At 40.0% G+C, this 26,857-nt stretch overlaps 1 protein-coding gene across 3 annotated transcripts in view; it reads left to right on the forward strand.

The window, feature by feature from the left end:
• Ppm1b (protein phosphatase, Mg2+/Mn2+ dependent 1B) overlaps window positions 1–22,095 on the forward strand; it is a 64,956-nt gene extending 42,861 nt beyond the window's left edge. The window contains exons 4-7 of one of the 3 annotated variants that reach the window (XM_021217597.2): window positions 1,477–1,588; window positions 2,079–2,136; window positions 21,173–21,220; window positions 21,847–22,095. In XM_021217597.2, the coding sequence (XP_021073256.1) occupies window positions 1,477–1,588; window positions 2,079–2,136; window positions 21,173–21,220 (218 nt within the window). In that variant the 3' untranslated portion in view covers window positions 21,847–22,095. Of the gene's footprint in view, window positions 1–1,476; window positions 1,589–2,078; window positions 2,137–11,700; window positions 12,815–13,537; window positions 15,264–21,172; window positions 21,221–21,846 lie in introns of those variants that run through there. The other 2 variants (XM_021217598.2, XM_021217595.2) reach the window with 2 other exon arrangements.
• Window positions 22,096–26,857: the final 4,762 nt, after the last annotated feature.

The raw sequence follows: 26,857 nt of genomic DNA on the forward strand, positions 1-26,857 counted from the left end.
GCACGCATGTGGTGCACAGACATACATACAGTACGCACGCATGTGGTGCACAGACATACATACCATATGCATGCATGTGGTGCACAGACATACATGCGGAGGCAGGCAAGACACTCGTACATATACAAGGAAATCTTTACAAATGCAATGAAAAAAATTTTTAAAGCAAGTTAGCTGGAGCTGGGAATGTGGCTCAGTGCTACAGAGCTTGCCTCTTATGTGCACAGCCTGGGTAGACCACTATCTCTGCTGAAATAGAGCAGGCTGTTTTAGAGTATGCTTCCATCACTGGGAGCAGAGGCTGGAGGATTTGTTTGGAGTTTGAGGACAGACTGGACGATACGCAAGACAGTCAGAAAGAAAAAAGAAAGACATGGGTGGGGAGTGGAGAAAGAGAGAGGAGGCAGAAAAGACATAAATGAAGGACTGAGAAGATGGGGTCTGAAGTTAAAGCACCCACTGCAGACACAGCCAGTGTGAGGACAGAGCTCAGCTGGAAAGCTGGGTGGCTGTGGTGGCCCACCAGTGAACCTGGGTAGGGATCCCCCCTTTCAAGGTAACTAGGTGGCCTTGGTTTCACCTGAGAGCCCCACTTTTACCTTTTCACCCCCTCAGTCCCTCTGAAAATTACAAAAAAGGTCATTGTGCACATGCAAACATGCACATGTATGCATACACACATGCTTTCAAGTGTTTTCTGTAATTACATACAAAATGGAGACGGTGAAGTTTTTATTTTACAAGTACTATAATTGATTTTCTTGAAATTGATATAGAACGTAAGTGTTAAGTGTCAATTTATAAAACTGACTTAAATCTTCTGTGATTCTTGGGCAGCCATTGTTTTCGTTTTCCTTCGATGACTTTAGACAAAGCCTCGCTGTAACTGTCCGACCGACCGAAACTCCTCCAGCTGAACCCCTTTTGTAGATTGGCCATTCTCCTGATTCTCTTGCCTCTGCCTCCCAATTGCTTGGTATCCAGGCATGCACCACTGTTCTCAGCTTTTATTTTTTCATTATATTACTTTTACATAAAGTTTTAAAAATCTTAGCTGAAAACATTGCTTATTTGGTCATATACCTATCACAAAAGCATAAGCATTTGAGTTGGAATGCCCAGCACCCATGGAAAAGCCAAGCGTGGTGGTGTATCCCAGCAGTAGGGCATACAAAGGTAGATAAACCATAGGTCCAGTGAGAAACCCTATCTCAGAGTGAGGTAAAGAACAGTCAAGGAGGAAGCGACACTGACCCTTAGCTGCCACGTGTATTCCTGTGCTTATACCACACACATGCCATAGTTTCCTCAACAGCTTTGAGAGAATCACTTTTGTTGGGTATAAACCATTTTCCTCACTGACTTCTTTCTTTATTGTCCTCTTATCTTTACACATTTAATTATAGTTTATATTTTATGAAACTATGTTAGAATGGACAGGTGAATATCAATTATGTCTTGTTCCTAAACCAACAGAAATCATGCAGAAGTCTGGGGAGGAAGGAATGCCCGATCTTGCCCATGTGATGCGCATTTTGTCTGCAGAAAATATCCCAAATTTACCTCCCGGGGGAGGTCTCGCTGGCAAGTAAGTAGACCAGAAAGTGCTAATTTTGCAGTCATTTAAAATTAGTGTTTAAATCATCGTGAGGAAGAAAATGAATCAGAAGTAGCTCATTTATCTAGAGGTAAAACATGTCATCGGAAAAGATGGATTTCTGCAGGGCTTAGGTGTGGTGGTCATTCATGTGTGTGCCAGGACAGAGTTGGCAAAATTGGTCTCCCCTTACATCATGTGCCTTCCAGGTGTTGAACTCACATCATTAGACTTGGCAGAGAGCACTTTTATCTACTGAGCCATCTCACCAGCCCAAGATTTTTTTTTTTAAGAAATATATTCTTTGAAGATAAATGTCTTTTGCTTAATAAGAGCAGTAGATTTTGTATGATCAAAAAATTATGAGTAAAATGTGGAATTGTTCTCTAAAAGTATTTAGTGTGACAGTTATCTCTGTAGTCAGGACAAAGTATTTGAAATATGAGCTTCAAATTTTACACAATAAAACATATCTTTTTAGGCGCCATGTTATTGAAGCTGTTTATAGTAGACTTAATCCACACAAAGACAATGATGGGGTAAGTTTACATTTATTTCCTAAATATTTAAGGTAGTTTATAAGTACTAGATACTAATAATTCACATAATGGTGTGCATATGTAATATCTAACTGCTGTTTTTCATTTTAAGACTCAGTTAATGTTTAGAGACATAGAATTTTGTTCTATGGGAGGGTTTGCTGTCATTTACTTTTGTGTCAGCCATCTCTGCTTTTCCCTATGTGTCTGCCTTTCTTCCCCTTTCTCATACCTTCATTTGAGGCAAGAATGTGCTTCCAAATAACTAATTTTTTCAGCTACCAGCAGCAGAAGTTAGTAAGTTATTCTCTTAGTAACCCTTGTGCTCAGGTGAGGTAGTTGAAGCTATTTAATTGGTAGTGATGGTTGTGACTGTGTGAATGAGGAGCTGGGCTCCACTCCTGTTCTCCTTACTCTGCTGGCCCTAGGAAGGATGAGCTGCAGCTGCCCCTGCATAGCATCCATATTCAGGAGAAGAGGACACATTCCCCTCTTTATGTTGGACTCAGTATTTCTGATAGGTTTTTCAAGTTTGTGATATCTAAAAATAAATGTTGTGGGGACTGGAGAAATGACTCAGTGGTTAAGAACACTGACTGCTTTTTCAGAGGTCTTGAGTTCAATTCCCAGCACCCACATGGTAACTCACATCCGATGCCCTCTTCTGGTGTGTCTGAAGATAGCTACAATGTGTGTGTGTGTGTGTGTGTGTGTGTGTGTGTGTGTGTGTGTATGTATATATATAATAAATCTTTAAAAACAAAACAGAACAGTACTAGTTACACATACACGCACATGCACACACACTCACTCAAAGATTTAAGGAAGCCCATACTTAGTAATGAAATCCCTTGAGAAGACATAGCCGCACCCTCTGGCCTATAGCTTCACATGGTGGATCTAGAAAGCAGTCAGTTCATAACATTCTTTTTATTTTCATTGCATTGCTTTCCTTGGATTCATTACTGAAGTGTACACTACCTTAGTATAATACCAAGTGCAGTAGTAGTATATGCCTTCAATCACAGTACTCGGGGCAGAGGCAGATAGATAGATGGATGATCTCTATGAGTTCAAGGCCAGCAAGAGCTACATAGTGAGGTTCTGTATAGAGCCAAAACCAAAAGAAATAAGAAGATAATATTTCACTATTAATGCAGTTTTAGTGAGTTGAATAAAAGCAACATTGTTTTAATAACAATGTATACTTACTCTGCAGTATCGATTCTGAATCTTTTGTGGCTTGTACTTACCTCATAGTATTCAAAATTTATATCCAAAATTGTGAGCGTTAATATAAAAATACAGATAAGAGAAACTCAGAGAAACCTCAAACAAATATGTAAAGGATGTTGACAACTTAAACTTTGCTGTATCTGATGACGGTTCTGTTATAGATGCCACATGGGGTCCTCCACTGTCAGAAATAAGCCTTCAGAATGTAGTCACTCACTGAATTGATAGCCATGAACATACTCCTGTTTTCTCGATTATTTCTGAATGCAACTTTGATGGGCAATCCTTACAAAAATTAGATCCTGCTGAATTATTTAATTCCTCCAGAAATCCTTTCCTGCGATCAAGAGTTGGAAAATTATTACTTTCTCTACATTTCTTTTTTAACCTATACCACAGGTGACTGAGTTTTTAAAGATGGTGCATAACCATGCATGATAGCTACTTAAGTGAGAATGAGTAGGCACAAGGACCTTGAGTTTAGGGGTAAATGAACAACCCTTAAGTCAGATTCTATATAGTTACCTAAGTTTAGGATTACATAATTATCCATGTGTAAGCTTTCCATTGGTCTTCAACGGTCTAAACTCTGACAGTCAAACATAGTGAATTGGCAGGGGGAGAGGCGTGATCCTACACACGTGTTCATACCATGTACTTTACACTCACACACAAACAATAAATAAAGGTGTGTCGAGTAGTTGGTAATGAATGACACAATACAGAATTTGGTAGGCTTTGGTGCCATAACCCTGGTGGTAAGCATTTACCTAGTACATGGTAGGCTCTGAAATCAGCCCTCAACACCCAAACAGTTTGAGAAGGGGATATGTGTGTGTGTGTGTATGTATGTATATATATGATGAAATGATGGAGAAAGGTGGGGCCAAAGTCTAGAAATCAAAGAGTCAAGGGTTTTTGAAAAAAGGTGATGGGGGCTCTAACCAGCCAGAGCAGAGAGTGGCTCTGGGAAGAACTGACAATGGAAACGGTTAGAGCTATTGTTGGAGAGAGGCCTCCTGAGCTGCTGAGTGAGGAACCATGCTATGCATTAGGAGTATGCATGTTAAAGTAAGATCATGACTTGGGACTCTAGTTATACATTTTAGGCATGGGTTCTAACACTGTATCCATAGCCCATCTGTGGCAGTTCTGTCAGTTTAACATTGACTATAGTAGGATGTAGATTCTGGAAGTCTTAAAGAGTTGTAAAGTAATTAGATAAAATAGTCTAAGCTCATTATTACTAGATACTAGAGTAGAAGAACTTACACACTCACTGTAAAGACTAACGTTACAGACGAGAATCTTATTTTGGAAAACATTATCATATTCTTTCACACCTATGTTGAGCAAGTTGCCATTGATAGAAATGTCCTGAGAAACCAGAGAAGCAAAAGAGTGACACATCTAAGCATTAATTACTCCTTAGCCCTGAAACTGACAACTTAAAGTCAGTGGGTAGACACAGTTGAAGTCCATAAATGCTTCTGAGACCTCAGCAGATGTAGAAAATGTTGACAGGATACAGAAGAACAAAGGTCTAGAGAAACACAGAAGAGAATGGTCAAAATTGTTTTGGAGTGTTAGCTTTTTTTTTTAGTATAATAGAAAAATTGTTTAAAGTTAAAAGAATGCTATTCAGAGTTAAGGCAGATTTATTTTTTAACTTAAAGATACCTACTCCATCAGAGATAGAATTGTTCCTTTTCTAAATACTTTTTAAATAGTATCAGAAATAAATGTCTATCCCTCTCCTTGCTCCCGTATTTCATACAGGCTGATATCTGCTTGCTTGCTTGCTTCTATTTTGTTTTTTGTTGTTTGTGACAGGGCCTCATGTGATGAGCCCAGGATGGCGTGAAAGTGTTTAGTTGAAGCTGCTCTCTGAACTTCTGATCTTTCTGCCTGTCTTCTTCATCTCCTAAGTGCTAGGCTATCGGCATGAACAACCATTCCTTATTCATATGTTTTCTTAGGTTTTATGTTGAACATTTAAGAGACGTTAAATAATAATTATATGTCCAAAAGTTTAGTTGAATATCAACCAGAGATTTAATAATTTAAAAATATTCAGAAAGCTTATCGAAGGCTAAAAGGCCTCTTGAGTTGTTTGCTAACGGTGTTCTTTTAATTCTATATTTTAGAGCCTGTTCACTCTTACTAATGCAAACAATATTGATTAAATTCCTAACCAAAACACACAAATCTGTGGAAGGCTCTGGTAGGGATCATTAATCAGGGGTTTGCAAATTCCCCAGAAAGTCTTGAAAGTGTTTGCATACATATACGTTCCTTATTAATAAGTATGTCTCTGGCTTTTATCAGTTTCTCAAAGGAACCAGTGTTCCCCACTCCAAAAGAATAATTGCCTAAAGGATTTTTCCTTATAACATGTAGAGTAAAAGTACCCCTTCTTAAAGCACCTGGCTCTACAATGATACCCTTCCCTTTTGCTAAAATGCTGGGTGTGAAATTGGGCTTAGTCTGATTTATTTTGAGTATAGCCTCCGTACCCACAGCAGCAGTCAGTACCAAAGCTCTGCTTCCTGGAGAGATGTATGCAGCTTGTTGGAGAGATGTATGCAGCTTGTTGGAGAGATGTATGCAGCTTGCCGGCAGATACAAAGCCCCCAGCTCAATTCCCAGCATAAAAAAAATAAACAACAGCAGAACCACTTCTTGAATAGGACAAAGTCTTCTTCATTTCTGATAGTCTAAATTTCTTTAACCTGAAAAGGTGAATTTGGATAGATGTCTTAATTCATAAATGTTTACCATACAAACCTGAGCACCTAAGTTTGATCCATAGGAAATACATAAAAATAGGGTGGAGGTGGGACCCGAGGATCCCAGGAGTGTACTAGCCAGTCAGCAACCTCCATGTTTACAGAAAGATTCACAGCTACAGTGTAGAGTGAGTGAGGAATACACTAGCATTGACTCCCATCTACATGCACAGAGGCAGAGACAGAGAGGGGAGGGGGGGAGAGAGAGAGAGAGAGAGAGAGAGAGAGAGAGAGAGACAGACAGACAGACAGACAGACAGACAGACAGACAGACAGACTAAACCCTCTAAAATAATGAGATAATAGGTGCTGCGTGGGTACCTTAGCAAAGTGATTGCCACACAATCCACAATATCCTTGTAAAAACCCAGGTAAAGTGGTGCGTGCTTGTAATGTTAGCACCGGGGAGCTGGAGATGAGGGGCTCACTGGCCAGCCAGCCTAGTCTAGCCTATCAGCCCCAGGTGCAGGTGACAGTCCTTTCTCAGATAAAGTGACATCATCTGAGCAGTGACAAGAAGCTGAGGTCTCTGACTTACACACATCTACAACAACAAAAAGGTGCTGGGCTGGAGAGAATTCAGCGGTTAAAGGCAAGGCTCCCAACCAGAATGTCCAGAAGACTGCCGATCGAGATACAAGGCTGCACTTTCTGTGTATTGTTATGTGACGTGTGTACTTGTTAGTGCAGGTCTGTGCAGTTATGCATGCATATGTGTACACACTGTAGGTCCATGGTTAAGTCTTCCATTGAACCTGAAGCTCAGCGACCTGGCTAGACTGGCCAGGGAGCTTCAGGAATTCCCTTGTGTCCTCCCCCTCCCTCATGTGCTTGTGTGTGTGTGTGTGTGTGTGTGTGTGTGTGTGTGTGTGTCCATTCTTGCCCTCTGTGTTTGAGACGGCTGTCTGACTCCAGCTTTACTCCTTAGAAGCAGGTTGTCGTAAGGAATCAGCACTGTGCTGGCAGGCGCAGACCCTCGTTCTCCTCCTGACTGCCTATCACGCAGCTTTGGATTTACAGGCAGGACCATGGCCATACCCTGCTTTATGGTACTGGGGTCTGAATTCAGGTCCTCAGGCTTGAACAGCTAGTGTGCTCTTGCTCACTGAACCCGCGCCAGTGCCAAGGATGTGTGCTTGTAGTAAAATATTTGTTTATTAAACTATGTTAGTCTAGATGACATAGACATTAAGGGAAATTCATTCTTGTCTCATCCTGTTTTGAGAGTTTTGCATAGAATGAAAGTTTTTGTTTGTTTTTTGTTTTTTGGGTTTTTTTTTGTTTGTTTGTTTTGTTTTTTTGAGACAGGGTTTCTCTGTGTAGCTCTGGCTGTCCTGGATCTCACTCTGTAGACCAGGCTGGCCTTGAACTCAGAAATCCTCCTGCCCCTGCCTCCCAAGTGCTGGATTAAAAGCGTGCGCCACCACACCCAGCCATAGAGTAAAAGTTATACAAAAATATATTTAGTCTTATTTTGTATATATAATGTTTTGCCTGCATGTATAGTAGGTGCACCATGTAGATGTAGTGTCTGAAGACAAGAAGAAGGTTGGAGCCTCTGAAACTGGAGCTGCAGATGGTTGTGAGCTGCCATGTGGGTGCTAGAAACTTAACCCCAGCCCTCTTCAGGAATAGCAGTTACTCTCAACTGCAAAGCCATCCCTCCAGATTCCTGTAAACATTTTAAACATTTTATATATTTTTTTATATGCACACACACATATAAATGGATACATACATACACACATACATATAAAAATTTAAATCATGGGTGTTCTGCATATGTGTCTTTGTATCACATGCATACCTGGTATCTGTGGAGGCCAAAGAGGACATTGGATCTCTTGGGATTGGAGTTTGAGCTAGTTGTAAGCCACTATGTTGATCCTAGGAATTGAACCCTGGTCCTTTGGGTGAACAGCCATTTCTCTTTAACTGATAAACTATCTCTCCAGCCTCTTAAACATCCCTCTAAATAAGTGTCTAAATCTATTAGAAATTTCTAATGCAAAACTATTCATGTACCATAATGCATTCAATGGAGCATCCAGATTGATGTTGGTGACATGTGGGCATATTTCTGAACTCTGCCCCTCATTGACACAAAGGCCAGATCTCTTTACTTGTTACAGTATTACTCCAGAGGGTGCCTGTGAAGATGAAATGACCCTGTTAAGTTCCTAGCACAGGCGTTGGTTTCCCCTCCGAGTGTTATGAAGGATATGGATAAGTAGGTGGAAATGTGTGTTCTAATTAGAGAGGCTTGGGAGGCCTGCAAGGTGGAGGCACTTACTATAATAGATACAGTGTAGGTGAGCTGACAAGAAAGCACGGTAATGGCTTCTTTTGTTTGTTTGTTTTGTTTTGTTTTGTTTTTTGTTTTGTTTTTTTGAGAGAGGGTTTCTCTGTGTAGCCTTGGCTGTCCTGGAACTCACTCAGTAGACCAGACTGGCCTCGAACTCAGAAATCCCCTGCCTCTGGGGAATAGCTTCTTAATGAAGCTATGAAACAGTTACTTTAATAGTATTTGGAAAACTAATTGCTGGGGAAGATGTTTCGGCTGCTCATTATCTACTCAGAGAAAATAAAATTTCCCATTAGGTATAATGATTTTTTAAATTAATTTACTTTATATTTTGAATGCAGTTTCCTCATCCTCCAGCTTAAATAATTTTAAAATATGTTTTAAAATTTAAACATGGTCATCATTTTAGCGTAGTGACTTTGTGATGCCAGGCTTTGTAAATAGCCTGTTTTTTGTTGGTAGTGGTGGTGGGGTTTTTGTTTTGTTGTTGTTTGTTTGTGGAGACAGGGTTTCTCTGTGTAGACCTGGTCATTGTGGAACTCACTCTGTAGACCAGGCTGTCCTTGAACTGACTGAGATCCTCCTGCCTCTGCCTCCAAAATGCTGGGATTAAAGGCATGTGCCATACTGCTCGACAGCCCTGGTTTTTATTTGCTGGTTTGGTATAGTTTATTTCTAGGCAGATAGCTACTCCTTTGCCAGGCAGGGTTGGTGCATGCCTTTAATCTCAGTACTTAGGAGGCACAGGCCACCCTGGTCTACAGAGTGAGTTCCAGGACAGCCAAGGCAAAGGCTGTACTTTAACCCACCACAGTGGACTCAGATCTAACAGCCTTTTACTACAGTCCAACTTGAAATAGGTTTAGGTAGCCATGGCTGTCTATCAGAGTTACTAAATAGATAAGTTTAGAACCTGTGTATCTTGAAATGCAGTTTTGGCACCTATATAATTTAAAAGCTTTGCAAATGGTTGTGCAGTGAAACCCGGGTAGGTAGCTACTCTGCATGTAGGCCAGTTGCCTACTGAAGAGGTTTTGAATAAATGTCCTATGATTCGTTTTTAAAAATAATATGGAAGCCTTTTGCTGATTAGGGGTTTTAGGGAGGCCTTTCACAAGATCTTTGTGAAATTAAATGAAACATTTCTTTTTGAAAGGGCTGATTAAAAAGTGACAGTGATTAGAGCCTTTCCTGAATACAGTCAGATGGGGACCTGATGGGAACATATTTAGTACAAGGGGAAAGGAAAAAATAAATATATAAGAAAATCTTAGCAAATCTTGCAAAAATAAAGTCAATTTGATAGTTAATATGCTTGTAGAAAATAGGAAAATTCAAAGAAATAAAGCATAACTCCTGCTATTCTGTCTCATTATATCATCATGTTTCTTATCTTTCCAAGGACTTTAGGAATAGTCAATTATTTTTATTTCATATGAATGGGTGTTTTTCCTGAAGATAAGTCTGTGCATCACTTATGTTCCTGGTGCCTCAGGAGCCGAAGAGGGTTTTGGATCTATCTCCTGGGACTGGAGCTATAGACTGTCATGAGCAGCCATGTGGGCCTGGGCCATCTCACACTCCTCTCTCCCACTTTAATATATAAAAGTGAGCAACCTGAAACATGTAAGGCGTACACACATAGTCTTTGATTTCTGCCATAGGACAATTTTTTTAAGCACTCAGGTCCCTTCCCTCACTTTTCTCATGAATACCACAGTTTATTATGTAGATTTATTAGTGGTATATTTCCAAAGGTAGTTAAGACTTAGACTCTCAACAATAACCTATTTCATTTGTTTATTTTCCTAGTGTTTAGGATGAAAACTGCCAAGTAGGTCAAGAATTGAAATGGCAATGAATCTGTGTAGATCCCAGTTGTTCGTATTCTGCTCTGTTGCTTTGTCTGTCTTATGTCCATGCATAAATACACATGATCACATCTTTTTGAAAACAAGTTAAAGACATTACACTATTTTATGTGTTAACATTTCAAAGCACAGCTTCTTTTAGAATGAGAACATCTTTCTATATGGCAATAATACCATGATCATATCTAGAAATGAAGAATGTTTCTTAAAGCCATGGAATACCAAATCCAGATTTTTCTTAATTGTTCCTGAAGTACTGGGTTTTTTTGTTTGTTTGTTTTTGTGTTTGTTTTTGTTTTTGAACAATCCAGTCATGACTAATCAAGTCTGCATTTTTGTACTTGGATGAGCCTTAGCCGGCTTTCCTGTAATCCATCCGACTTTCTAGATTTGTGTGATTTTTTTTTTTTTTTTTTTCTTCATGGTTTCCTTAGCTTAAGCTCCACCTTTGTTTTCTGGCACACACGCTCAGGGAGTCAGCGCTGTTAGGTTCCTATTACACATTCTTGAAACAATGTAGGATGCGACTCATTGATGGTGCACAGAAAGGGCAAGTGTGTGTTAAAATGGGCGGTCGTGGTGCGGGGATTTGTGTGTAAGGCTGTGTGATGGGTACGTGTGAAGGAGCACATGTGGAAGGCTGTCATGATGGCACACTAGAGGGGTGTGTGGAAGGCTGTCTGGAGTTCAGTTTGTCAGTCTTAATTCATCAATATCGACTGTGAGATCCTTCTCTGCTAACAAGCTTAAGTAGATGTAATTTTAGAAACCCATGGACTTTCCAGTATTTAAAATATTGTATTTATCTAGAAATGATTTTATTAAATATTGTATTTTAAGGCAAAAATAATTTTATTTTCAAAAGTTTTTAAATCTCCAAAAGAATCCAGTTTAAGTTTATGCAGTTTTACATTTGTATCTTTCCCCCTACTCACCAGTTAGCAGAGATGAAGAAGCTAACATTCTGATGGCTCCTCAGCATTCTGTCCTTGCCTTGCTTGAAAACACTAGCTTCCCTTTGAACTAAATCATTTTAGCCAGCAAGGTTTTTAAAGTAAGTTATTTTAGGAAATGTGTGTGTTCTTGTTGAATTTTAAAAGCAAAGTAAATTTCAGATTAAACCCCAGATGGTAATTGGAATAAGTCATAAACCGGATCGTGGTAATTGACTAAAAATAATTTGATGTTACTATAAGAAATTTTTTTATTAATCTGCACAGGTAAGAACTGATATTTAATGAAAATGTTCTTTTAACTATGCTGCTTGTGGTAGAAAAAAATAGTGCTTTGTGTGATGTGTTATGAAATCCATGTGCTATCCTAGTTTGTCTACTGACACTGGGGTCTTGAATCTTAACAAAAGGCCTCGGATGAAGCAGAGGAGAGTGGATCACAGGGGAAATTGGTGGAAGCTCTCAGGCAAATGAGAGTTAACCATAGGGGAAACTACCGACAGCTGCTGGAGGAGATGCTGACTAGTTACAGGCTAGCTAAAGTAGAGGGAGAAGAGAGCCCGGCTGACCCAGCGGCTGCAGCTGCTTCTTCGAACAGTGATGCTGGCAACCCAGTGACAATTCAGGAGAGACACACTGAGGGTGGTCCTGCTGACTTAGACAGCCGGAATGAAGATGCAGGGACAAAGAGGAGTGCGGAAAATATATGATCTTTTTTGAGTAATATCTTTGTGATCTTGATTTGGCAGTTTTTACTTAGGAAGTATACTGTGTGCTTTTATATAACCATTTTGTTATTTGAATCTTGAAAAACTAGTTTTCTTATATTCCTATAGTCTTGGTTTTTTAAAGGTCTTTGCATACACCTTTATGATAGTTTAAGATGGACTATTTATAGTACTTTGAATTTAATGAACTTATATGTCATTTCACATTGTATGCCAGAAAATAGGTTGTCGTTATTAAATTCAGTAGTTTAATTCTTAATAGTTAGGATTAGAAATTACTGATTGGAAAGACAACTATACATTGTGAAAAGAAACCCTGTTATGTAGAATTGACACTGCTTATTTTCTATACTCATACCTTGCATAGTCAGCTTTGTAATCCATTTGTGTTTACTTATTGTTTTAGTTCTTCCAGGAATGGCTAGAGCTGGCCTATAACTTTCTTTCAGAGTTGATAATCTGTGTGTTTTGATTTGTTTATATTTTACATTTCTGTAGTTTTATTTTTAGAATTTATTGAGATGTGTGGTTATCTTTCTTCTCTCTGTATTCTTTATGAATTTTTAAAGAACTCTGTACTTTCCATACAGCTTTCATTTGTATATTCTGTATAGCCTACTTTACACATCACAATGTATGTCCCCGTGTGTTTAGACTGAACTGATGCGTGTGTAAGTAAATAAAGCCTGAGCTGTGGACTCGCCTGCGCATTTGTACTCTCTCAGTTTCCATTTATTTAACAGTCAGGTTTGGGGCCCTGGAAAACTCAATAAAGGTCATTTATAGTCCTGGTAAATTTGGCACACTTTGGCTTAGCTGTTTTTCATCAACAAAAGAGAAAACATTTTAATTAAAAGTATATATTAAAGTCTTGCTTACTCAAAAATAACGTAGTTCTGCTGCCTTTTCTCTGGTGCAGAACATTCATCTTTAGACTGTTTTGCACATGGAACTATTTAAGAAAATTCTCCCATGAGCATTGGTTATAAGTATTCATCAGGTATTAACAGGTATAAGAATCCTAAGCTACTTTAAAATAGGTTTTGTGTTTTGGCTTTGGTAAAAATTGATATTTTTTATGAAGGATGCTGTAAATACTCAGATATTTTAAACTCTTTTTTTTTTTTTTGGTCTATACATTAACTTGTGTTTATATTTTTATATTCGTGTTTCCAGTTGTGTAATGTACCACAATTTAAAAGTTTGGAATCTTCAGACATTGTAGCTAATGTTTTTATTTTGATTCATTTTTTTCCAAGCCAGAATATTTTTAAGTGTTTTTGGGAAAAGAAGGCCATTAGGTGGAAAAGGATGGGAGAAGAAAAATTCCAGTTTGTCTGTTACATACACGTGTCACACATTATAGAATGCGTACATCGCTCTGTTCAAATGCTTTTTTCAAACGGAAGGAAGGAAGAGAATTTGTTCACCTAATTTGTTTTCTTTTGAAATGCAGCCCCCCCCCCCGGAAGTGGTACAGGTACATAATAACAGTGTTCTTCCTTTTCTCTTCTTGTAGGGCGCTGGCGATCTAGAAGACTCATTGGTAGCCTTATAACCTTCTAAAATGCTTTTGATTCTGAAAATTGGGGGAAAACTATTAATCACATTTTCTTCAATACAAGGGGAAATATTCTTGTGAATTCACACTGTTTTTGTGATATGAGCAGAAACCATTAGCATTTCCCACCATTGGCTCCCATTTGTGTTCCCAGTAATTGCCACTCTTAGCATTGCCTGGACTCTACAGTATTTTTTGCCAACCTCAGGCATCTGGTTACAGCTGTATTGAATTTTTGGCCGTAGAAAAACTAAATGGCCTACAAATCAACAAATGTGCCTGAGGTGCATGGGAATATAGCTAGCTATCCTCTGAAGATGCATTATGGGTTTGTATGGGTTTTTTTAAGCAACACAAAACACAGCACAGACGCATGTAAGAGTAAGGACTTGAGAAAAGTTCCAGCTCTTCAGTTCACTAAGGTGGAAGCCTTGTTAGTTCTGTGGCCTGGAATTTCATGTGAGCAATTTACTATAGAATATGTATTTATTATTAATTACTATTTAATTTTTTTCCAATTTACTTGTATTACTAAATTGGGTTCTCCAATAATGTTGACATTGTAACACTGCCTTGCTTCACGATCCGGTGTCCGGCAATACTATATACCCTTAAACCTTGAGCCTGTCTGCTGCGTCCTTCAGCTCTCCTAGAAGAGCTCGGAAAACCAAATGGATTAATTTATGGCTATTTATAATTTGCTTTGTCATCTTACTGGCTTTGAAGTATTTTAATTGATGAGATTTTCCTTTATAATGTAAATTGTGATCTTTTTGTTTTACATGTGGGTTTCTATAATTTTAATTTTTTTCAGCTTTTAAGATACAAGTTTTATGTAATTTGGTATAATTTTTAACTGTTTATGTTATTTTAAAAGCTCAGAATATCACATCAAAATAGTATAAATACATTTTAAATTATCTATTTTAGATCTAAGGAAATACAGAGATATTTTCATGGGTTCAGTAACCTTTCATTTTATAACATTGGGCACGGTACAGAGTGGCTGTCACATAGGTACTTAAATTATTTAGTTCTATTTTTACAATAACTTTGAATTTTTTAAGTTTTGCATGTATTGAATTTAGTGCTGAACATGAAGAGTAAAATATTTATCAAAAAGAAGTTACTGGAGTTTGGAGAAGTAATGAATGTATCCATTTGTACATGGTTTACATGTTGTGGATGCTTTGTAAACATTTTCCCATATGTTTTAATTGTTTTTCAGCAGGTTGTAATACCCTTGTGTGTAGTTAAAACAGGAGTCATTATCTGGTCCTATGTGAAATGGAATTTATGGTATTTTCTGTATCATTTTCCTGAGGCTGTTTCTGGGGAGCCACACATTTGAATGCAGACAGCTTTCCTGGTCACTTGATTTCTTGTGCACCTGATTTTTGCTCTAAAAGGAATTACTGCCACAATATATTTTATTTATTCTTTAGATTTTAGTCTTGTAAGTTAAAGTGCTTCACATGATGGTGTTAAAAGCTACTTGTCCCTTTACTGGGGTTTGGGGGTTGTTAAAAGGTGGAGAATGATGAATGCAAATGGGTCATTGTTAACCTGTCCCCTGACGAGAACTGTACTGATAGTCCCTTTCCAGGATGGTGTTCTGATGTTTCCTACAGTGCGGTTAGCATAACCAACCTGTTACCTGAATAAAGAATCGATTTTAAAGCGGTGTGACATTACTCTTTGGTGTGATTTTCAAGAATAAAAACGCAAGATTGGTTGTGGTTTAAACACGTATCATTGGCATACTTGTGGAAACTGATATGATCATAGATGAATCCTAGCTCTAAAAGAGGCTGGGTCAGCCAGACCACATAGGACGCTGCTAGTTAACCTCCCCTCTGCTCTAGAACCTCCTGTTAATGCTACTTGAGAAAACACCTCTTGAGTGGTTAGTGGACGTTGAAGTAGCAATACTATGTTTATAACCTAGAAAGAGAAACCCATAGTTAATGATGCTTCACTCCTGTGACCTTCGCTGTCCAATTACTTGTAAAATTTGAACTCATGACCCATTTTTAATCTTAAATTTTAAATATCCCAAAGAACTTTTTGCTTTTGTGGATTATATTGCTATCTGTATAGGAATTTAAAACAGGCATTTTTGTCTGTAACTTTAAAACACCACGCTATCAGAGATAGCATCAGTTTATGAAAAATAATTTCTTAAATATAAACAACAATAAACACAAAGCATGGCCCCAGTTTCACTTTCCAGCAGGGGCTGCATTTGACTGTTGTTTTTTTTTTTTAATGCCTTGTTTGTTTTGTGCACCACCACTTGGTGGCTTGTTTGCTGAAGTCAGCCTCACACAGACCTGGCAAGGAAGGAACATGTTAGGTTTAGAGCCTTTCCTGTGAGAAGACTGTGCGTGTGGAGCCCTTTGGGTCTGTCCTTCATTTTGATCAGATTTCTACCTATGCATGTTGGTCATTTGGAGAATACTAGTTCACTGAATTGCATAATTCAATGCTGACATTTGTATTATGGTTAAAATTTATTTGTTAATCAAACTGATTTTTAAAATCAATTGGGAAGCTATCAAGCTTTGGTGATGGAGATTTTTTAGAATTTTAATTTTCTTTTGAAAGGTGAAACTTATCCTTGGCAACAAATACTGCCAGTTGTCCTTAGGTGACACACTCGCTTCATGTATTATGGAGGAGGTGTCTCCTGGACAGTCATTCTTTTACACTAACCACGGCGTTCTCATGAGAAGTAGCCAGCTAACTCAATCCACAGCTCCAATAATGGTGCCTTAGAGCAGATCTGACTATTCCATCACACAAGCTTTTAAAGAGCTGGACACTTAGGGGTAGACGTTGTTCTGTTCTGAGGTGATTTTGCTGTGTAGCCTAGATTGACCTCAGATTTAGGATGTCGTCCCACCCCCCCATCCCCCATGCCCTACACCGGGATTACAGATGTGTGCCACTGTAGTGGTCATTGGGTGGAAAATGCGTAAATCTTACTCTAAATAATACTTGTTTTATTGTCTTTGTCTTACATAGTTCTTGTTTGGCTATCTCAGGACAGCCCAGGCTGGCTTCAAACCTGTAATCTTTTTGCCTCGGCCTCTGAAGTATTTTGAGATTACAGGCATAAGCGACATGCTGTAATGTGAAGATAATGCTAGTTAAAGAAAAGGTTATCTGGTAAGATTTTGGCGGAGGCAGCTAAACAGTGTTCAGTGAAAATTACATTGTAATCTTTACACAAACTAGGTGTGCAGAAAATCCATTGTAAGAAGTAGTCCAGTGTATAGAGATGGTTAGTATTAAAAGTTAAATGCTTCTGGTCCCATCCTGTCCCATCCTGCCCCCATTCAACTCTGGGAGTTTTTCTTTGAGCCCAAAAGCAAGACTGGGTAAGTGTTTTGGTTTATTTATTTATTTGCTTTTGTTCTGCTGGGAGTTGAACTGGGTCTTTCTTCAATGTAACAAGAAAGAGCCACTTAGTTACTCCTTCAGCCTAGGCTCCGGTTTGATGAGTTACGTCATTGTGCAATAGAAATAAAGCTCAAGCTCTCCCCAGTGTGTGATAACACCCAAAATAAATGGTGCCTAGGTACCATTCTCAACTCCAGAGCACTTCTGCTTTTTCCTGTTTGAGTCTCAGGATGTAGCCCTGGCTGGCCTTCAACTCAGGAAATTGCCTTCTGCCTCCTGAAAGTTGGAATTAAAGGAGAATAAGGAACTGTTAACTTTTAGAAGATAGAAATTAGGAAGTCAGTTGGCATCCAGAGTTATAAGTTGGCCGATGAACCTATATGGTTACTCACAAGAAATGACACCAGGAGAAAGCTCTTGCCTACATTGTGGGCAGTGTTGCCTGGTATTGTGATCTACTTTACATGGAAAGTGGGAAAAGAAAAGTGGGAGTCTTGAAAGTGAAGATTAAAAGCTGTCACTGCTGCGCTTGGCAGCGGGCGCACACTAATGTTCAGGGGCTGGAACCAAAGAGAATTAGAGGTTTGAGTCCAGCTTGAGCTACATAGTTGAGACTGTTTCAAACAGGAACCGATCTCCTTCCCCACAGATCCACCAACCATGTTTTGTTTGGGTATATTATGGGGAGGAAATTGTGTTTCCTAGCCTTACTTAGGCTTAAACTTAACCTGCTCCCAATTCTTCTATATCTCCCTCTTCTAGAAAGTGAATATGAGTGATTAAGTTGCACTAAAAACAGACATACTGCCTAGTTTTGTGACTGCAGCATAATATTTAGTGCTTTGCCCAGTCAAATACTACAAATAAGATGACTGGGTCCTTAAGTGTTTGCATCACCGAGTTGGTGGTTCCAAGCATGCTAGAGATGAGCAGATGGGTACCACGGGCCAGAGTGTCTCCATCCCTGCCATCCTCATCAGTTGTCAGTATTGCCCTTGTGTTTTGCCAGTGAGACAAGCAATTCTCTAGTACCTATACAATTCAGATTTCCCATTACATGTTAAAAAAAAAAAAAATGTGTATTGACTTCTCTGAAGTCAGTTCTCACATTCTTCACACCATTGATCTTTTGAGTGTCTCTTTTCCATTTGCCTTTTTAACATGGTTGCTAACACCATGGTTACTCAGAGCATGGTTGCTAACACCGTTCTGTGTGCTCACACTCTCCCAGTCTGTTTTTCATCTCCTGTTAACTTTGCATATTGGGCCTCTCACTATTTAACCTTTTCCTTTATGGAATCATCCCACATATAATCCCTAATGTTTAAGTATTTTTAATCATTTGGTTGGCTTTCTGTTTTTGAGGCATGGTTTTACTTTGAACTCAGCTTTGTAGCCCAGCCTGGCCTCAAGCTCGTTATAGTTTTAGCTGAGTTGTTGACTGCCCAGCTCCTGAGTATCTCTCTAGCTTTCAGAGATACAGTCTGTGATGCCAGTGGCTGTACTCACTGTTGACTGGGCTCACATTGCCCAGCCTCACCATGCGTCTCCGGTACTCTGGTGAGTCTTGGATGCCATAGTGGGAAAGTGGGAGAGCGTCTTAGATTGCAGAAGAAATCTTGACAGCAGACAGGAAGATGCCCTACTCTTACCATTTTAAGAGTTTTTTTTTTCTTTTTCTTTCTCTCCACGTGCATCTCTCGATTTTTTTTTTTTTAATCCATAGTACTAGTAATTTTTTTCACAGAGCTGGTGTATCAGCGCCATGCCTCTTGTCAAATACTAATGACCCAATTGCATGTGGTCCATTTCTACTATCTACCTATAATCTGTTGCCTTTTGTGTAAACTCTTACAAAGACCACACTGTTGGTTACTGTAGCCTCAGGCGCCCCTTTCTAGACAGCATGCACTGTCTTTATTTTATTTGAATTTGGTTCTTTTTAGTGAGAGTGGAATTAAGCTGTACTCTCTTAATAGGTCCATTCTGGACTCTGAAGTGGGTAACTCCTTATGGTGATGACTTCGGTATATATGCTATGTGTGTGTATGGAGGGGGTGCATGCCAACAGTAGGCTCTCATTTTACCATGTGTGTCCCAGGGATCAAACTCATGTTGTCAGTCTTAACGGCAAGCTCTTTGACCCGCTGAGCCATCTTGCTAGCCCCTCAGTTGTGAACTTTTGAACTATATAATTCATTGTACTGCTCACTCAAGTCTGTCTGCCACATGGACCCTTTTCCTTACGCAGATTCAGCAATACAGGAAAACTCAGTCTTAATAATTATTCAAAGTTTGCATATTTATCATGGTTTTGTATTTTGACTTTTTTGTAAGTCCCATATATTGAATTCCCACCCCTTAATTGTCTTCAGGTCAAGTGTCCCGCCCTAATGTCAGCTGACTGTCTCTAGACCTTTCCTAATTCAAGGCACATGTTACCAAGGAAGAATAACCGCGTAGCATGCTCTGTCCCTGTTCAGACTTTGAGTAGCTTGATAGAAAGGAGGAAGGGCTGGGCGGAAGCAGTTCTGAATGCTGCGCTTTTCCAAACACGTCTAGGGCTGGGGAGCTGAAAGAAACATGTCATTAAGTGGTTATGACACACTGCTTTGTAAGTATTCTGCAGTCTCTGAATTTGGAAGCATCACCTGTCGGTAGCATTGTAACTGCCTTTAGCAAAGCTGTCATGGTGTAGTGGCACTGTGCCTGCTTGGTCAGTCTTGTTCTTATTTCAGTTCGTCACTGAGTGCTGTATACTGTTTGGACTACAGTCAAGCGCCGTTTAAATTACTTCTGAACTGATTTAGTATATAAGTGAAAGTCTATGCCTTAGAAACCACTTACAATATATGAAGTGAATTTTAGTAAAGCCTCGTTCTGTGGTTGAATTGTCATTTTTCTTTATGACACAACAACAAAAGAGTGTGTGCAGTCTCAGCTTTCAAGGATGATGTGTACAGCCTGCAGCTGTGCCACGTAGACTAAGTACAGAAGCGGAGCAGGTGAACCGGAGAAGACTGGTTATTTCTGTGGAGACAGGAACTTGCTGTGTATCGTTAGCCTGTGCCTCAGCCTCCAGTGTTGTGGGATTACAGGCATATGCCACCTGCCCAGCTAGGAAAGACATCACATTAGCACGGGAGGTTGGGTAGCAGTTATAAAGTGAGTGAGTATTGCGTTCTGTATTTTTTTTTTTTTCAGTTCAAACTCATTTACCTTTTATAAAAGTTTAAGTTGCTGTTGCTTGGTTTTATCCTGAAGGGACAGCGTGTTCAAATAAAATGTTGCCAGGTATCTTATCTGTTCAGTCAAGTACCAGTAAGCCCTTGGGAAGCTCATCAGTAAGAGTTTGTACTTTGTTGATCCCCAGTTCCTTTGGGGCGGAGAGTCCAAGTTCATTTAAAGTTGACTCAATTTTCTGGCCATGTACTGGGATTTTTTTTTTAAATAAGTACTTGAATGAAAACAAAGTACAGAAACAAAATCAATTAAATGGTTCTGAATTGTCTTCCAGTAGTGCTTTCAGTTTATTCAAGTGTAGTATACAAGAGTGCCCATTTTCTCATTTTGCATATTGCCAGTTTGATGAATGAATATCAAATGGTATTTTTGTGGTTTGTCTCAATTATACGATTATATACTATGTGAACTTTTAATCTCATTTGTCCAAGTATATCTTTTATTAAAGTTTGCCTATATAGTCTATTAATGTTCATTTTCTTTCCATTTAGGAGGTTAACCTTAGTCTTAGCACAGTCATGAATTATTCCCCCACCTCACTGTGATGCTGCTTAGGGTCTGTGGGGGCAGGCTGGTGAGGGGCAGGACTACAAGAGGTTACATGTTCGTTTAGGAACAACTGAATTCCTAAGAAAAGCAGAATGTTGCAGCATCCTCTAGATCGTCTGTCACACTGGTTTTTCTTCTGCTGGGGTAGCTTTCCCTCGCGCAGAGGAAGCGCTTTGAGCCCTGATGGGAGCAGAACTTGAGAGAGCTGAGAGGCTCAGTGCTGAGCAGACCCTGAGGTTCTATTCAAACTCGAACTGGGTGATGCTTTTTGGGTTTCGCTCTGAAGGTTTTAAAGTAGTTTACATAGACTGCAAAGATCTTACATGTTAAACTTGATGAACTTTAAGGAGTCATTTATATGCAAAAATTTTAGAATGTTATCATTTTCTTCAACAGTTTTACCAACCTTCAATTGCATACAGTGACAATGTTTTCCTATTATGAGTAAGTAGATGCAATTTTTCCTTTATGACTACTGTCCTTCTTAGTAAAGCTAGGCTCAGACATTTAACTCAGCTGCATGTAAGGCTCAGAATGTAATAGAGCATCTCCCTGTAACTCTTCCCGCATCCCCTGGTTCCAGCTGTTGCAGAAGCCAGTCTTGTCCCTTGGTTTATATTTACTGTTGCATTTGGTTGTGTTTTACAGTCATTCCATGTCACTCTACTGTAATGGTGATATGTCATCTTGAATATCAGCTTTAGTATGTTCTTGTCTGTGCCCCTCATTTGATTATTACCCAAAGAAAAAAGTAGAATGTGTTTCCTGCTCAGGATGAGCTGTGGATAGTGTGGGCAGTAGTAGTTCCCTGGTTGTTGTGGTTTTAAATGCATAGAATGCATAGGGATGAGATCCCTCTCAGAAAGATGCTACATCTTTCTAGTTACAGGAGTGTTCATAATTCCCCACTACAGTTTCAGTTTCCTTTAAACGGGTACTTTCTTAAGTTAATTCCTTTTTTCGTGTTTCTTAGTGCTGTTCTGAATGAACTCTTCCCCCTTTCCCCAACATAGGGTTTAGCCATAGTCACTTAAAGCAAAAATGGTCTCAATATCTATCGTTTCCACCAGATGGCAGACTTGAGCACGTCTATTTGTAAACCCAGCTGAGAACTCTGGTGACAAAGCAAAGGCTGAGCGACCTACCAAGAGCCCGGAAGTACATAGAAGAACAAAAGTTTTGTTTTTATAAACTTGAAAGAAAAAAATGAGTCGAGCATTCCACCAGTGCAGGATCTGTTCTGCTCTGAGCTTTAATCTTCTAGCCTGTCAGCGGAGGCGGAGGCAAGCTCCCACCATGCCGTGCAAACCTTGCCTTTCCATGTTCATTCAATAAACGCCTTTGGCTCCTTGGTAGCATTTGTGGTTTTATTCCAGGGACTACAGAGGTAAGAGCTTCAACCTGTTACTACCATTCTGCTGCCCCACCCCGCCTACCATTCAGACTGGTGGGAGCGCATCCTGAGGCTGCTTTGGTTATTTTGTTTGTTTGTTTTGTCTCTTTAATCATTCCCAGGACTCTCATGAGAGGAGGTACGAGGTTTGTGCTTGGGAACAAACCTCTTCAGTAATACAAGTTGCTTCCAAGACCTGTATTGAGGAATGCGGGAAATAGAGTTTGTTCCCGCTGGCAAGTTAGTTGCGGGTAGGTACACCTGCAGGCGGCCTGAAAAGGTTCTTTGAGCTAACACATCACCCGGAAGACCTGTCTCTTGTTTATTACTGCATCAGGGTCACACCCAGGACTTTCCGCGTGCCGGGCACGCACTCAGCACACCCACACTCCTCTCGTACTGGCGTCACAACCCCACAGATGAGTCAGCGTGTCTTACAGTTAGGGAATGGGAAACCACGGAGTCCCCAGCATCATCACCCCTTCTCAGAGATGGGATTCTCACTCAGAAGAACAAGAAAGTCTGGCAAGAGAAAGCAGCCACACTGCACATTCGGTGTCTGGGCCAAGGTTAATGCTGTCGCTTTAGGGACTGTGGTGGAGCAAACTCTGAGGGTGGTCATCTCTCAGGAAAAACCATTGAAAGGTTCCTGAAGGTTTGGGATGAGTTGGTTGTATAAAATAACTTGGAAAGGAATTCCTTTGGCAGCAGGGGGGTGGTGAGTGGGGGACACTTGTGATTGACTAAGGCTATCAAGGCACAAACAACAGTAAAGCTGTGAGTGTCATGCAATGCCTCTTTCTGTACGTATGCAATTTATCAATTAAAAACTTAAGGCTCAACAACATGGATGACAGTTAAAGATGCTTGTCCCCAATCCCGATGGTCGTTTTGGACCCCTGGGACCCACGTGGTAGAAGAGAGGTGATTTCCACAGGTTGTCCTCTGACCTCCAGTACCTTCTGGGATGCACATGTACACAAGAATACCCAGCACATAGTGCATTTCAAACACTGCTTTATTCAACTGGAACACACCTTTAGTCCCAGCACTTGGCAGCCAGAGGCTGGCAGATCTATGAGTTCAAGGCCAGCCTGGTCAACAGAGTGAGTTCCAGAATAGGCAAGACTCCACACAGAAAACCTGTCTTGAAACACGCACACACACATACCACCAGCACCACCACCACCTGCTCTTCTAGTGGTCCAGGGTTGTATTCCCAGTACCCACGTAGTGGCTTACAACCAACTGGAACTCCAGTCCCAGAGGATCTGATGTTCTTCTATGCTCGTTCCTTAGTCTTCCATGGGTACCACCTGGCTTTATGTATATGGTGCCCAGATTTACATGCAGAGTACTCATAAAATGAAAGACAAAATTATTAAGGTGTAAGTAGTGAGAACTGGGCCCTGCTCTGACTCCTTGCCTGGCGTGTTAACGGATAGCTCTCCACATCTTGGGAGCTATTAACTTGGGTTTCTAGTTATTTTGAGTGAAAATTTTAACCACTTGTCATTTTTCCCTGTATTGTCTGCTTATTGCCTTTGTTCCTTTGTCTACCTTTCTGTGTTGATCTGTAAAGCAGATTTCTACACTCTGACATGTCACATGTCAGAGACGTCACAACAAATGTCTTCCTCTAGGTGTGTGTGTGCTTTTCCTTTTTTATTTTTTTAGATTTACTTACCATGATTTTATGTACATGAGTACTCTGTCTTCAGACACACCAGAAGAGAGCAACTGATCCCATTACAGATGGTTAGGATGACTGGGAATTTAGTCAGGACTTCTGGAAGAACATGGAGTGCTCTTAACCGCTGAGCCATCTCTACAGACCTTCCATCTTATTTCTAAAGAAGAACATACCTGCCACCGCCCCCTCCAGGCTATAGGAATTATACTTGCATTGTGTTTAGGAAAGCTTTTCAATTCTGGACTATTTTTGTGTGGTTTTAAAACAAATATATTTTTTAAACTTTTAAAGTTGATGTACATAGAAATTAGTTTGTTTTAAGGAATAAGGTGAGCTTCATAGCTTCATTATTTTTTTTTTAAGATTTATTTATTTATTATATGTAAGCATACTGTAGCTGTCTTCAGACACACCAGAAGAGGGAGTCATATCTCGTGGATGGTTGTGAGCCACCATGTGGTTGCTGGGATTTGAACTCAGGACCTTCGGAAGAGCAGTCGGGTGCTCTTACCCGCTGAGCCATCTCACCAGCCCCATTATTTTTTCTAAATAGCCAGTGGTCCAACATTACTTACTGCTTCTCTGTACTTTGTATTCTCCTTTATATATATGTATATGCACATATACATACAATCATGATTCCAAATATTCCTACCTTTTGTCTCAGTCCCAACTCTTTATTTTTGTGTAGTGTCTGTTTCAAAATACAGTAGGACTAGCCTCAATTACCCCACAAAATGTCAACCCTCTTGACACACATTGCCAAATTACTTTGTAGATTTCATTTATCTAGTTACATTGTACCTTTATCTGAAGAAACTTTAGAAAACAAAATGTGTTCTTAATGTGATTGAGAAATGTTATTTTTTCTGTAGTATAATAAACCATTCTGTGTGAGGTGTCCATTTAAACCATCTCTTACAAGTTTTATGCTGACATTTAATGTTTGAGTGGGTAGGATGACGTTCCACAATATGCCCATCTACGTAAGATCTACCAGCGTACACTTTTCATGTTAAAGGTAAGTGCTTTGGTTGCTTGCTTGTTGCAAACATATCCCACAAATTGTGTTTTGCTCTTAGTGACTATGCCTTGGTGTAGTAAACTGAAAGGTGTTACTTTAGTGGGCCAAGCAGTGAGCTCATGATTAGTTTTATTGTTAAAAGCTCTCTCCAGGTCAGAGCCCAGCTAATTATTCCAGTTCCCACACATGCTCAAGGGCTGTACTGTGTGTAATCTCAGCCACAGTGTAGGAAGGATGAACACGGATTGTTCCTATGGTGTGTTTATTATGTGACAGATAACAGTTATCAAGACATGAAAAGGGTCGGGCGTGGTGGCGCACGCCTTTAGTCCCAGCACTCAGGAGACAGAGGCAGGCGGATTTCTGAGTTTGGGGCCAGCCTGGTCTACAAAGTGAGTTCCAAGACAGCCAGGGCTATACAGAGAAACCCTGTCTCGAAAAAACAACAACAAAAACAAAAACCAACCAAACAAAAAAGACATGAAAAGGGACTTTTTCCATTAGCCACCTCTGAATGCAAGGCCAGCCTGACTGTCTGCTATAGTGACTTCCAAGCTAGCCAGGAATACATAGTGGGACTTGGTCAAAACAAACAGCACACAACTGCTTCGTTACAGAAGTTTCATGTATAATTAATAACAAGAAAAACCATTGCAGTGTATGAGGAGGGGTTGACATTATGTGTTTTCATGACTGCATTAAACAAGAACACTAAGTTGCTCTACAGAAAACCCTGTAGTGTTGGGCACCCAGACAACAGGAAGCAATGGGTGCTGCACCTGGGTTCAACCCCAGAACCCAGGCAGAGTGGAAGGAGACATCCAACTGCACAGTGTCCACTGAATGTCTCTTGTGAACCACACCCCTGCACACACACAATTGTTTTTAATGAACAATAGTGTCTAATCAAGGCTTTCAAGTGTGGCTGATCATCTCATTCTGTGAGGCCTCGGGAATCTAAGGCCAGCCTTTCGGCAGTTCCCAGGGACTTGCAAATGTGTTCTACACTTGTCAATGATTAAACTACTGTTTAGTGCAAGGATTAAAGACTGTTTGCCCGTAGTACAACACTTGAACTTGCAGTGCTCAGCATCCTGCTCCCCCACCTTCTGGAAGTGCTTACAAGAACATTAAACCATATTCTCTTCTGAAATCGATCAAAGCTGAGCGCACATACAGAGCTTAGTCATACACAAGGGCAGTCTGGAGTCAACCTGAGATAAAATGAGGTTGCCTGCCTCCAGAGCTGCCTCCGTGGATCTATGGGAAGACACCTTCAAACAAAAAGCACAGCCAGTTTCTCCTTATAATGTTCAAGATCATTTTTATACCTAGCTAAAGAAAGAACATGTTATGCTTCAACCATTGTAAAACACTTAACACTACCCATTTCTTTAATAATTGGCTCAGTGGCAATGGGTCTGCATTATTGTAGGACCACAATTGTCCATCTCAAAAACTCATCAAAATCCCCAGGTGGAATTCTCTTCCATTGGCCATTGGTTTCCCACAGTTCCTCCCAAACCCCCAAGCACTGGTCTGTTTTCTGCTTCTGTGACCATAGGTTCCTTCTCTAAGTGGAACCACACAATATTTGACTTGGATGTGGTTATTTTCTCACTCAGCATAATGTCCCCAAACGCCTATCCATCCTGTAGTATGTATCAGACTTTGTTTCCCCTTTCAGGGGATAATTTCTGTGTGTTCATTTCACATTGCCCATCTCTCTGGGTCTTCACCACCCTTTGTAGTTTTGTGAATAGTATTACTGTAGGCAGTTGGTACTCCACAAGCATCTTACAGTGCTTGGACCCTGCCTCTTCTCCCTAGTCTTCTTCATGTACTGTTACTGAAGATGAGTCAGCCACCCAGTATAAAGATAATTTTTACACACACACCCCTCATCCTGATCTCCTTTAGTGAACTTTACGCTTTCTTCCTGGACTTTGTCCAGCCATGATTATTTATAAA

This window comes from Mus pahari, chromosome 18 (assembly GCF_900095145.1).
Source record: "Mus pahari chromosome 18, PAHARI_EIJ_v1.1, whole genome shotgun sequence".
Lineage (NCBI taxonomy): Eukaryota > Metazoa > Chordata > Mammalia > Rodentia > Muridae > Mus > Mus pahari.